Genomic DNA, 15,096 nt, shown 5'->3' with positions numbered 1-15,096 from the left:
TGGGGACATAAATAAAATTGTTGCATTGCAAAAACTGTTTATCGCAGTTTACTTGACTTAAACAATAGACAACTCAGTTTTCACTTCAGTGACATCTGGCCGCCACCCTCGGATCCATCCCAAATTTAATGTACTATAATAAACAACTGGTTATGTCCTAGAGCCAAAAAGAAGAAAAGAAAATCACTATATAGAAAATATGAATCCATATTTACTACATTGAAGAATATTCATTGTTATTTTATATTTCATTCTTAATTTAATTTAGCAAAAAATCCCAGTGTTGAAGTAGGTGTATGTATATATGGTGTTTCCTGAACAACTTTTATGAATGCTTCTGTAGTTAACATTAGATCTTCTTTTACTTCATTAACAGACAGTTAATCAGTGTGATAAAATATAAGTTTAAAATGCAACCTTACGTTATGTCTACATCTATGAAATCATATTTGTGCCTTTTTTCTTTCATGGATTAGGGACCCCCTAAATAACTTGCCACCCCATTTATAAAAGTTTTAGTGTTTGCAACTCCTCAGGTTAACATGGGATTGTCGTTTATTGGAGAAAAAACTGTTTTTGAATCATCATGTGATGCAACTTGTTCCGTATTTTGTGCATGAAACAGTTACAGTGGGTATAATAATGCTTTCTTCCTCACTTACCTACAGCTCGAATAATCACGCGCGTCTTGTTGAGCGAGCTTCGGCACGGTGTACAAAACAAATTCAATGCAGGTTACATTACACGCTAGCGAGTAAAGACAAGCCAATCATAAAGCGATGTTGTTAATGAGGCGGGACTAAAGAGATGACAATCCAATCATATTAGCGATGTGAGTTACGGAGGCGGGACTCATTGCAGAGAACGAGAGTTAACTGTTTGTGTACCAAATGGAGCATTTTTTATTCAGAACGGGATTGTAAAAGATTTCTAATCTCATTTAAATGCTTCCTGATTAAAATATAATTAGTAAAACATAGAAACACAAGAAACAGACGGACATCAGTGGTTATATATAAATACAGATTAGTTGTTTGGTCGAAATTATTGCTAGGGACTATTTAGTCTTCCCTGAATATTGGTAGGGACATGTCCCTAGCGTCCCACGCTAAATCTACGCCCATGGGAAGAAGAGAGCAGTTGCACTTTATCAGCTGTTTGGTGTAGTCCTTAAAGGTTATTTCTTTTTAAGAGAATATTCCTTCACATTGAACTTTGAGCATGAGACTTAGCATACTTTTATACTTAAGGAAACAGTATGTAGGATTGTGGCCAAAATGGATATTGCAATCAAAAAACTTGTGGCTAAAACTGGTACTGCAATAAAACAACTGGTGGCCAATACACAAAATGACAACATAAACATCAGTTGAGGGCTGCAACCCCACTTTTTAAATGACAATATCCTTGCCAGGCCACTGATGTCAGTGATATAAATATTTGAAATGAAAATTATTTCTTAATGTCTAGTGACAAATAGGGCTGTGCAAAAATATTGATACAGCAACTATCGTGATACATTTCCCCCCGATAGTCTATCAATATTTCAATCTCTACTATCGATATTTTTAAAAACCCATCAAATCCCTCTGTGCCCACTAAACACAGGACGTCGGATAGACGTGCAGATCATGTCTATATTGGGTCCGTCGGTCCATGACCAATTCTGGACATGTATTCGACGTCCAAACTAGGTCCACTATTTGGACGTCCCACCATGACCCTATTTGGACGTCATATTGACGGGCAACATTGGACGTTTAAACTGGGTAATTTTTTGGACGTCATTTGGACGTCATATTTATGGGCCACATTTGACGTTTAAACTGGGTAATTTTTGGACGTCATTTGGACGTCTATGACAGGTCTATGTCTATATTACATGATTAGGCCTATAAAAATGTGTTTATTTACAAATATCATCATTATTGTACCAACATGATTAATACATACGAATAGTCTATATTATTATAACAATACTGTTTTTTCTGCTTTCTTGAATTACATACAAAATTCATCTAAATGTACCATTCAGAATATGTAATTAAATGTGTAGTTTGTTATATTAAAAGTATATGACCATACTAACAATTGAACATGAAAATATTCTCATATTAAATTGTTCATGATATGAATGCAATAAGAATGCCTTATTTACATCTTGAAAGTATGGCCACGTGGCCGAGTGGTTAGCGAGACTTGTTTGTAACACGGAGATCGGGGGTTCGAATCCCACGGCCGGCAGGAAATGTCTGAAAGGTTTCGGTGCGGTGGATGGGTGAAGTGCAGAGGCAATCATGTCTTTTCGCTTTTTTCATGTCTCTTTTCCTTAAACGGCGGTCCTACGGTTGTCAACATTTTTAGACGTGCAGAACACGTCGAAAAAAAGACGTCGCCTGGCGTTACAAAACAACCCCTTTTATGGACCGGATTCGGACGTCCAAAAATTACATGAAAAAGACGTAATTCCGACGTCACTTTGCGCAGTGGGTGTGCTTTAAACAACCTCCTCCGCCGCTGCTGTAGTTGTCACTGTCCAGTTGTCTGTCATATACGGCCATTCGGCCAATGTCTCAGAAGTTAGCAGGAGTGAGAAAATGGCAGAAAACTTAAAATACCTGCAGCTTTCAAAGCCGACTTGTGAAAGCAATTTGGCTTTTAAAAAAAGTTTTTTTTTTATTTTATTTCAGCTCTATTTTTTACATCTTTGATAAAAAAAATAGTATTGCAATGTATCGCAACATGCAATGTATTGTATTGTATCGTGATGCATTGCATCATGAGACATGTATCGTATCGTGAGGCCTTGTCAATACCCAGCCCTAGTGACATATCAGGGCCATTTTATGATTAATTGATATACATTTCTTACATACTGTTCATTTAAAGACGGGGTGCATAATCTCTGAAAACCAATGTTGATATTTCAAATCACCTAAACAAACACGCCCCTACCCCAATATATCTGGACCTTCTTTTGATAGACCCGCCCCACACATACGCAACCCAGGCAACGATGTCGGTTAGTAGGCACGCCCCTTACTGCTGATTGGTCGAATACGGCTAAAGTGTGTTTTGGTATTCAGCCCGACTCTCTTTTCCGAAGTGTTTTTCAAAAATCATGCACCCCGCCTTTAAACCTTAACATTACACATTAGGTAAAGTTAAAAAGAGAAATTGCATAATATTCATTCTAAGTACTGTATATACCTATATATACTATATACGTCTATCATGGTAGCTGATAGAAATACAAGTGGCCCAATATGTTTTGCTCAGTGTAAGCCACAAAGATTAGGGAACATTGACAGCAAAATCCAGTGAATGAATTGTTTATTTACAATGACACAGCAGTGCATGAACAGAAATGATGAGAGCAGGAGTGACAATGAGATAAACATGTTATTTCGGTGGAGGTCAGGAAATAAGCAGGAGTAAATTAGAGAATAATGTTGTTGCGTGATAGAATGAAACAATTATAAGGACAGAGCAAACAGTCCAAACCAGTATCAGTGTAAAGTATGTTTGTTGTTATTGAAAAGATTGGGGGCATTTATATAGGCACGCAGAAAAGGAAGTTAAGTGACAGTTCATTGCAAAACAAAAAGCCCAGCGATTTCATTGTGGCCCAGAATGCATTGCATAATTCATTAGGAGGGAATTGGTGAGCAGGATTGTTTAGAGTGAAACAACGAAGACGAAGCACAATAGAATTATAAATAAGAGCGTGGGCCGGTGGGAGAAAAGAGGGAGAGCGAGAGAGAAAGAGTGTGTGTGAGAGAAAAAACGATAAAGAAGAGGGAGGTGGTACATCCGATTAACAGTGTAAATCCAAGCAGTCCTATAATGCTACACACAAATGTCACGCACATTCAATTGTACACCTATGAATCTTCTGGTGACATTTCGCACATAATTGGACAGGTCTGGACATAATTTAAATATCAGCTGTCAAAATCATGGCATTTTTGGGATATACTTTTTGGCCCATCAACTGGCAAGATCAGTGAGAGAATCATGTTTACTGCAACGGACCAAAGAGCATGAAGCAAAAATCATAAAATGTGAAGTTTTGTCATGAATGAAGTCTATCTGTTTCAGAATCTAGTGAGCTATTTTTGGCTCCAATTCAAAACTCCATGCACCGCGCTGAAATCCATTCAAAAATAATGGCAAGAAAATGTCAATTATTTTTTTTTAAACATGTAAGGTCGTAAATATACTCTAATTTTTACTTTGTTTAGGTGAAGATTAACAAGCAACTTTATAAACTATGTTTATATTTTATGTGGCACATCAATGTCAGGTTTTTTAAACATATCGACAAAAATAAATATACCACCAATCATTTCAGATAATTACAATATAAGTCCTTCATCAGAGAGAAAGCACTATTGTCTTTTCAATGCATTTCACCGTGTATCAAATTGTGCCCACAATTAAATCAATTCTCCCAAGGATATTAATTGGAACAGAAGCTAAGAGGAACAGACAAACTTGCTTGTCCATCCAGTGTTGCGATGCATTAAGTGGCTGTAATTTGAATGTTATTTTAAGCCAATAACAAAGGCAAATTCTAACTGGGTTTTGGCTTGAAAATGAAAGATGTCCCTGTCCTGGGATCCCATTCACAAACAGAGGTAATGAGAGTAGACATGCAATCGACCAACCTCTTAAAAATGCGATCCTTCTCGTTCTCCATTTAAAAAGCATCAGAAATAAAGTGGTTCTGTATTACTGATGGGAAACACAAAACACTTGGGTGGATCTGTGCTGCTTGTTTCTCCTGTTTGGTTGATACTCTCCGTCACCTTCCTCAGCAATCTACTTTTATATCAGCGCCCGGCAAACTATCCTTGATGTAGCTAATGTCAGGTCCATTTAAAGTCAAAACACAGCCTCTCAGGTGTTGCAGAATATTTTGGCTTTCTCTAGTGCCCCAGATTGTCTCTTGGGACCTAGAGAGTCCAAATGTATTTCTTTAAAAAGCCACTTCTAAAAGCATGTTTTTTTTAAAAAATGTTTAGTCGCTCAAATGGTTCAAAGAAAAATAAACAAACCCAGCACTTTGGGTTGAAACAACCCAGCAAGGGGCAAATTACAACCTAGCGGAATGGGCTCATCTCTTTTTGACCCAATGTTGATTTTTTAGAGTGCACACTGACAATACAAGCACATAGGAATTTGATAAGGGGAAATCATTATGCGAAATCCACTTTTACAAGGTGTTTGGACATAAATGTGTGTTAGCAGTGTGTGAACACAACCACACGACAATGTACAAAATCAACCCTCTCATTTTATATCCCCATTAAGCTAAAGCCAACTCATTAGACATGCAGTTTCTATTCTCTTGTTAATGTGATGTCACACTGATAAAGCCCCGCCCACAGCCACTGACTGACAATCCTGCATTACCATAATTGTCACCCTCAGTGAGTTGTACGCTGTCCGCCATATCTAAGTAGTGAGATACTTTTGGCTCAGACTGTATTTACAGTAATTAGATTTATTTTAACTGCAAGTGCTCACTGTCTCTTTCGGTAAACTGCAAAAAATGACTTTCTTACTTAGTATTTTTGTCTTGTTTTCAGTAGAAATATCTAAAAATTCTTAAATCAAGAAGAATTTTCTTGATGAGCAAAATTACCTAAGAAAATAAGTCTAGTTTTTAGACAAAAAATATACAATTTAAGGGAATTTAAGTGAAACAAGCAAAATTATCTGCCAATGGGGTGAGAAAATGTTGCTTAAATTAAGTGTTTAAGAAAAAAGTAAACTTTTTATATTGATATTTTTGCTTGTTTTAAGTTTAAATTTACTTAAAATATATATATTATTTTGTCTATAAACCAGACTTATTTTCTTAGGTCATTTTGCTCATCAAGAAAATATTTTGAGATATTTCAACTGAAAACAAGACAAAAATACTAAGTAAGAAAGTTTTTTTTTTCAGTGTAAGGGAGAAGGGGGGTTTTCACTCCAAGAAATGATTTTCAAGAAAAAAAATCTTAGTATTTTTGTCTTGTTTTCAGTAAAAATATCAAAAAAATCATAAATTAAGATGCTTTTTCTTGATGAGCAAAACGACCCAAGAAAATAAGTCTAGTTTTTAGACCAAAAATATCAAATGTAAGTGATTTTGTGCATAAAACAAGCAAAAAAAAAACTGCCAATGGGGTAAGCAAAAAATCTTGAACATTTTCATAAACACGAAATTCAAGAAAAATGTACTTACCCCATTGGCAGATTTCTTTGCTTGTTTTATGCACAAAATCACTTAAATTTGATATTTTTGGTCTAAAAAATAGACTTATTTTCCTGGATCATTTTACTCAGCAAGAAAAAGCATCTCAATTAATTTTTTTATATATCTTTACTGAAAACAAGACAAAAATGCTAAGATTTTTTTTCTTGAAAATCATTTTTGCAGTGTAGCTCATTTGCATTTAAAGATACACACCTTAAAACAGCATGCTTTGTCTTTGACCCATATAGGGGAATTTTGGAAATACTATAATAAAGTATATGTAAGGTATTTTGAGCTGAAACTTTAGAAACACATTCTGAGCACACCTGAGATATTACATCTTGTAAAACTTGCCATACACTACAAAAAATTATTTTCAAGGAAAAAATTCTTAGTATTTTTGTCTTGGTTTCAGTAAAAATATCTAAAAATTCTTAAATTAAGATGCTTTTTCTTGACAAGCAAAACAACCCAAGAAAATAAGTCTAGCTTTTAGACCCAAAATATCAAATTTAAGTGATTTTGCATAAAACAAGCCAAAAAATCTGCCAATGGGGTTTTTCTTGAATTAAGTGTTTAAGAAAAATTTTCAAGATTTTTTTGCCTACCCCATTGGCAGATTTTTTTGCTTGTTTTATGCACAAAATCACTTAAATTTGACATTTTTGGTCTAAAAACTAGACTTATTTTCTTGGGTCTTTTTGCTCATCAAGAAAAAGCATCTTAATTTAAGAATTTTTTTATATTTTTACTGAAAACAAGACAAAAAAAACTAAGAATTTGTTTTCTTGAAAATCATTTTTTGCACTGTAATGGGTGCACTTTAAGCAAAATATTTCTACAGATTTAATCTACCAATCTTTTATCCAAACGATTCCACCTTTTTAAAACTAGTTATGAAGTATACTGTAACAGGAAATCATTTTCCCACTGAGGGACTTTCAGTCACACCAATTATTGGATCTCATATTTTGTCACTTATTTTGTTCTATTTTAGTAATGTCGACTACTTCTCTCTCTTTTTTTTTGAGAAAGCACCACCTATCTTGTTTCCTCGAACAAAACACCTCTGATAAGTATACACAAACAATTAAAAGCGTTATGCTGCACGTATGATTGTGAATCTGAGATTTGTGAGTGGGGTACGTGAGCTCGACCAAGCGTGGGTACCTGGCAAGTGTGCTGAACTCAAGCAAGCATGTAATTATGACGGGAGACATATAATTTCCGCTACAGATATTGCGAGTGGGTGATGAAGTGCTGGAGGTAATCAGGCTTAATTTGTCGCATGACACAGAGATAGCAGAAAAACTACAATGCTTTTCGTGTGTGTTGTGGAAGTGCGTGTACCTGTAATATCAGGCTTCTGAGGCATGGAGAACTTCACAAAGGTGGGTTCAGACAAGCCCTTGACGTTGCGAGCGGTGATTTCAACTTCATATTGCGTGTTCCACTGAAGTGGCTGCAGCAGGACAAAATCATTCGCACCTGGAACAAGTTTTGTCATCCACTGCTCTTCCTTATCCTGCACAAAACCCACAATTGCTTGTTTAGGTATATACGCGCAGACATGTGCACAAGACAAACACATACAATAAGCATTTAAACTTAATTTTAGTGCATGTACACACCTGGTAAAGATTACAAAAGTAAAGATTCCTAAAAGGTTCTTTGGCCGACATCCACAGAATCTTAATGTTGCTTAATGTTCTTTAAAGAACCTTTGATTGAAATTTGTCACTGCGAAGAATCCAGTTTTGCAGAAGTGTAGGACTTATAGCAACAGTTAATTCTCATCATATTTTTGGTAAATAATTCAAATTATTGCATTAGTGTCCTTTGTGGATCTGATTAGTGGTTAACCAATATGGGTTTTTTTAAAGCCGATGTCGATAACGATATTAAGAAAGCTGTCTGACCGGCCGATATAACACAAATGTAATTATAGTAAATAAGAAACAAACAGAAAATTGGTGAAACTACATACATTTTTTTTATGCATAACATAACATAAATATACCCTTTTATAGTACTTAAAACATATTTACATAATTTACATAATATATACATATGCAAATATCGCCCGATATACCGTCATCTGCAATATACCGGTCTATCACTAGACCGGATAAAAATTTTTGATGAAAGGAAAATTTTTTATACAAATATATGACCCTGGACAACAAAACCAGTTAAAGGGTCAATTTTTTGAAAGCTGAATAAATAAGCTTTGCACTGATGTGCAGTATAGTTGGTAGGGATAGCACAATATTGGCTTTGGAATCTGATTTTTTTGCATAAAAAAATCTATAATTTTGACCCATACCTTTTGGTTATTGCTAAAAATATATTTATGACTTGGTTTGTGATCCAGGGTCACATATAATCAACTTTTTGTACTTAAAATGAAATAATGTATTGTAGAATATCTCAATATAAATATATAACAATATAAAGAACAATAAATTCATTGTATTACACAAATTTAAATACTTATTTTAAATGCCCTTTTTTATTTATTACTATAAATATTGTTAATACATTTTAAAAAATATTTTATACAACTTCTATACTGTGTTAAACCAAGAGTTGTAAAGCCAATGCTTTTTCTTAGCCAAATCCTTTAACTCTTTCCTTTATCCTGCAAATGATGTTTTCCTGACGAGTTTTTACGGTAATCTGTAATTCCGCTATTATCCACTAGATGTCGCTTTTACCCAATTTATAAAAAAACTGAGGCAAATACTAATATAATTAATTTTAAACTCCATGTATGTTTTGATAATCATTCTTAATCTAATCTCTAACAAAATTCCTTTACAAAAATGCAATTATTTAAGATTTTTGCTCAATTTTGTATTTTTGAAGAACCCAACCCTTATCTAAAAGGTTATAAAAGAAAACAAAAGATAGGATGAAACGTTTTTTTTTTCCCATTTTGTTTGTTTGTTTATAAGCAAACGGTCTGTTCTTTCATTTGATATATTTGTAAGTTTATATATTTATAGAAGAAAATTTTCCTGGAAGCCAATTTGTGAAACTTTTGTGAAAATCACAAAAAATGCTAGCAGCCAACTTAAAAAAAAGGCTGGCGGGGAATAAGTTAAAATTGTTACAGTAAGAAAGTGAATAAAATAACTGCAGACAAAAGTGGCCTAAAAGGCCATCTGCACCCTGTTCAGAGCAACAGACAAGAAAGAGATTTTCCACTGATTCGCAGCTTCCTCCATTTACTCATATAGCAGAAGCACTCCAACGCTCCCATTATTCTCTTTGTGCCTTTGCCTGTAGACCATAAGTGAACAAGTGTACATGTACTGTAATATCATGTCTATGTGTGTGCAGTCTGTCCCACTGGCTAAAATGTTGAACTAAACCCACACATGCTGCCTTTCAAAAACTCACAGCTTTTATATTTTGACATTTTTAAAACGCCTCAGCTCTTTAAAGGCTAAATGGTTGAATGTGCCTTTCATATGTTGACAGTCCTTAGGCATCCTGCCTCAGCAGGCTGTGACATCTCTATTGCCCTGTGCTCACCTTCATGTGTGCCGGGTATTAGAGAGAGTGTAAGAGAGAGAGAGAGAGAGAGAGAGAGAGAGAGAGAGAGGTCAGAGAGAGAGGTCATGCACTGCTGAGCTCCTGCTACTTTATACTATTTTATGATAAAACACCTTCTTCAAAAACAGAATACTTGGGATTTTCTTGGACATTATCCTCTGGATTATATTTGCTGACATCATCATCACAATTTGGACCAATTTTTGTTTCTTAAAAAAAAGAAACTAAAATTCTTGGAATAAACAGCCAGGACACTACACAAAGGATCCTGCAGCAACCTTGGCAGTGAGGGAGACCACTATCAACAGAGAAATTACAAGTGAATTTCAACTACCCAAAACTCCATTGGATTTCTAGGATTGTTTTTTGATTCTACTGGATTTCATTGCTGGATTTTAAGATAACTTTTTATCTGAACTCCAAATACAAACTCTTTGGAAGATCTACAACTTTTTAAAGATCACAGTAACAAGGAACCAAGGATACAACAAAGAGCTACCAAAACCTGACCATATCAGTGAACAGTAAGTCTCTCTAAACGTATTGAACCTTGGAAACCTAAGGAAATAAACAGATATTGAAAAATAAACAAAATATACCAAGCTTTTAAATTAAACCAAGCAAAAGGAGAGTCAATCTTAGCCTGCCAAACTTGCTAAACAACAACCAAAGTTTTTCACTAGAGGTGTCAATTGGCTACTGTGAAAGCACCCAGGGCTAACAAAAGGCTAAATTTTCCCCTGAAAGGACAACAATCTGCAAACGACCCACCTAATTACAAATTCTGACAACTGCCAGCTGGATACCATTTAAATTTCAATAACTAAATACAGCAATACAGGTAACAATGGATGGAGGTAACACATCAGCGGGATGGGACCCCAACACCCTGGCCATCATATACCCTGATGATGTAACCAGTGAAACTGCAAGAAAGAAATTCAAAACCAAACTGATCAAAGATTCCCCAGAAACACTTAAAGCAGACTTTATACAAGTGAACGAGAGGAACGTAAAAGCAGACCTGCTTTTCCACACAGAACACCCAAATGCCTGGCATTCAGCACTCTGCTCTACCTACAAAGATCTTAAAATGGGTGGAAACAAAGCAATGAGACAATTATATCTGGACACTACACCTAAATTCAACATCAACCTATATCATAATGGTACTGTTATGATCCAGGGCTCTGAGGACAGACTGGAACAATTTGAGAGAGACTTTGCAGGCCTGAAAGCTTTAGCAGAGAAGGAGAAGTCATCCCTCCCCCCAACATCATCATCAGCTGCAACAACAGCAGATGAAGAAATCACATCTTCACCTGCACGAAAACACACTGCCCCTCCCTCCCCCCACACACCAAGATCAGCAGTGTCAATCCAACGGATTCAGGAGTGCCTCTCACAATTGGAGATGGAAATCGCTGAATTCAAAGAAAGCAAACTCCAAGAATCCGACACTACTCAACAGCTAAGAGAGGAAATAAAGACTATAAAAGAGGAGAACAACAGCAGAACAGGCACACTGGAGATGATCGTAAAAAATCTCCAAAGAGACAACAAAACTCTTACAGAAGAAGTGTCTAAACTGAAGAAACATCTAGTGGAAAAAGACACACTCATCCAAAGCATTAATGAAAAATTGGAAAATTTTATCAAAAGCTCTCATAAGATCCACCCCAGATGCACATCCACAGGCTCCCAAACAGCCAATGAACAAAACAACAGAGATAACTGCCAGAGAAACAATAACAGGACAATCACACAACCAACCCAGCAGAGTCCCCAAAAACGCACCAGTCCGACCTCACAGCGCTCTGAAAAACCACAACCACCAAAAACTGCCATTCTAATAGACTCGAATGGCAAATTCTTACACCATCAGAAGCTCTTCCCCAAACATGCGGTTGGCAAATTTTGGTGCCCCACAACCAACAGCGCACTCCAGCTCCTCCACCAATCCACTCTGCACAACCCACAGAACATTGTCATACACACCGGAACAAATGATCTGTACAACCAGAGAGAGAAAGTCGCTGACAGTGTTGTAAGAGTGGCTGAGAAGGCTCGCAGGATATTCCCACAAGCCAACATCACCATCTCCACATTACTTCACAGGAAGGACTATCCAGCTGGCCTGATCAACAGCATAAACCAGAAGATCACTTCTGCATGCTCCAGCCTCACGGCAATCAAAGTTGCACACCATCCGAGCCTTACAACAGAAGACTTATACGATCACGTGCACCTAAGCCAAGAGTGTGTACGAATCTTTGCTAAAAACTTAAAAGATGCAGCTCTTGGTAGAAAGACACAACCCTCTTCCTCACAACATCATCGCACAAGACCCAACAGCCATGACAGTAACCAGCATACGACTTCAAAGAGGCATCTACAAACAAAAACCTCTCCCATCAGAGTAGAGCAAACAACATCAAAACAGACTGAAGGCCAACCAAGTACTTCTCCGCTCAGCCTCAGTCAATCTACAAATATGGACACTTCTACCTATCAGTCAGAAGCTACCAACAGAGCAACACAGCCCATCTCACCATCACAGCAGTCCACATATGCTGAGATTGCAAAGGGCAAACAACACACTGGCTCCTCAGACATTACAGAAGTGAGAAATCTCCTACACCTCATCTGTAAAATGCTAGCATAAGGCAACTGGACTACCAAAACACCTATCTCTACCTCACAATGGCATCCTTTACTATAAGCGCTTGGAATATTCAAGGCCTCTACTCCTCAACCTTAGGGGCCAAAACTCTAAAAACAGAGTTCCTAAAAAACATTAATAATCAGGACATCATTATTCTACAAGAAACATGGTGCAGATCGGACACTGACACTCGCTGCCCTTCCGGATACATAGAAATTATATTGTCATCACTTAAGAACTGCAACGTGAAACGTGGAAGAGACTCTGGCGGCATTATCATTTGGTACAAAGAGACTTTAAAAAATGACTTATTTGTACAAAAAAAGGATTCAACACACATCTGGCTTAAACTCAAAAGAGGCATCATAGACTGCGAAAAGGACCTTTATATCTGTGCAGCCTACATACCTCCATCAGAATCACCATACTACAAGGACAATCTCTTTGATCAGCTTCAGATGGAAACCAGCCATTTTCAGGCTGAAGGAAATGTACTTTTATGTGGAGACTTTAACGCCCGAACAGGCTCAGAACCGGACATTATAGACACTCATGGGAATAATCATATACTGAAAACAAACATGCATCTCATTCCCACCACTACAACACGAAACAACCCTGACAGTACAGTTAACAAAAATGGTAGGGAGTTGGTGTGTCTCTGTCGAGGTTTGGGCTTATATATGCTTAATGGTAGGATCCGAGGTGACTCTTTAGGTCGATTCACATACTGCTCATCTCTTGGCGCTAGTGTTGTTGACTATGCCATTACAGACCTAGACCCCTCCTTATTACGAGCATTTACAGTCAGACCACAGTCTACCTTATCAGACCACTGTCAAATAAACGTGTTTATAAAGAGAACACAACAAACTCATAGAAGCGAACAAAAGCCCTGCAATCTGACCAAATTGAACCCAACATTTAAATGGTCCCCAAACTCTGAAACCGAATTAATTAGTGCAGTCAGCTCCAAAGACATTTCCAACTTAATTAATACATTTAAAACAACACAGTTTATGACTAGTAAAATCGAGGTAAATGCTGCAGTACAACAAATAAATCATATTTATGAAAGATGCGCAATCAAAGCAAACCTACTCCGTACAAACAAAAAAACTAAAGTAAAATCTGGAGATGAAATCTGGTTTGATAACGAATGTAAAAGTAAAAGACAACGTCTTCGACAACTCTCCAACCAAAAACACAGAGATCCACACAAACCAGAAATAAGACAAAACTACTGCGAAGCACTTAGGGATTACAAAAATACAATCCACTACAAAAAACAACAACACCTCAATTTTACTCTCAAAGAAATCCAAGACTCAATTCATAATAATCAATTCTGGGAAAAATGGAATAGCCTAAACAAAAAACAAAACCAGGACATACCCATACAAAATGGAGAACTATGGAAAGACTACTTTAAAAACCTCTTCAGGGAAATCTCCTCAGATAGTCTTACACCTGATCAAAAAAATTTACAAACTAAACTAAAACAATTGGAATCCATCATTAAAAACAACCAAAACCCTTTAGATTACCCGATTAGCTTAGAAGAACTAAAAGAAGCACTAAAGAAATTAAAACCCAGAAAGGCATGCGGTTTAGACAACATCAGAACAGAAATGTTGAAACACAGTCCTGCAGCAATGCAAGAGGCACTTTTAAAAATGTTTAATTTAATCCTACAAACTGGACACTTTCCTGAAACCTGGAGTACAGGTTTAATACACCCGCTATATAAGAGCGGAGACAAATTTGACCCCAATAACTACAGAGGCATTTGTGTAAATAGTAATCTAGGGAAGACTTTCTGTAGTATCTTAAATGCTCGGATTCAGGCCTTCCTTACCAAACACAACGTCTTAAGTAAAAGTCAGATTGGATTTTTACCAAACCACCGCACCACTGACCACATTTACACACTACAGACGCTAGTCAATCAACACGTTCATCATAAAAACAAAGGCAAAGTTTATGCATGTTTCGTTGACTTTAAAAAAGCATTCGACTCGATATGGCACGACGGCTTATACTATAAAATTCTACAATCAGGCATAGGAGGAAAAGTATATGACATCATTAAATCCATGTACTCAGAAAACAAGTGCGGAGTTAAAATCGGTGACAAAAGAACAGAATTTTTCAGTCAAGGGCGTGGGGTGAGACAGGGCTGTAACTTGAGTCCAACTCTATTTAACTTATATATTAATGAGTTAGCAGTGTTACTGGAACAATCCAGCACACCCGGTCTCATCCTAAACAACTCAGAGATTAAAGCTCTTCTGTATGCAGATGATCTGGTGCTATTGTCAGACACTGCACAAGGTTTACAGCAACACCTGGACCTGCTGGAGAAATACTGTCAAAATTGGGCCCTGACGGTCAATCTGAAGAAAACTAAAATTATGATTTTCCAGAAAAAAGCAAGATTACAGGATAACAGATACACATTTACTCTGGGAAACACTGCACTAGAACACACCTTACACTATGACTATCTTGGGTTAAAAATCAGCGCATCAGGCGGTTTTAGTCTCACGGTAAATGCACTTAAAGAGAAAGCTAGACGAGCATTCTATGCCATCAAAGGCAAATTTAAACAAACAGACAT

General features: G+C 36.6%; 1 protein-coding gene across 3 annotated transcripts in view; it reads right to left on the bottom strand.

Moving 5' to 3' along the window:
• ncam2 (neural cell adhesion molecule 2) overlaps positions 1-15,096 on the bottom strand; it is a 267,126-nt gene that overhangs the window by 18,331 nt on the left and 233,699 nt on the right. For all 3 annotated transcript variants that reach the window (XM_065251962.2, XM_065251960.2, XM_065251961.2), the window contains exon 15: positions 7,601-7,775. In XM_065251962.2, the coding sequence (XP_065108034.1) occupies positions 7,601-7,775 (175 nt within the window). The remainder of the gene's footprint in view (positions 1-7,600; positions 7,776-15,096) is intronic.

This window comes from Paramisgurnus dabryanus, chromosome 15 (assembly GCF_030506205.2).
Source record: "Paramisgurnus dabryanus chromosome 15, PD_genome_1.1, whole genome shotgun sequence".
Lineage (NCBI taxonomy): Eukaryota > Metazoa > Chordata > Actinopteri > Cypriniformes > Cobitidae > Paramisgurnus > Paramisgurnus dabryanus.
The sequence above is the reverse complement of the archived record's forward strand: the minus strand, read 5'-3'. Positions and strand labels throughout refer to the sequence as shown.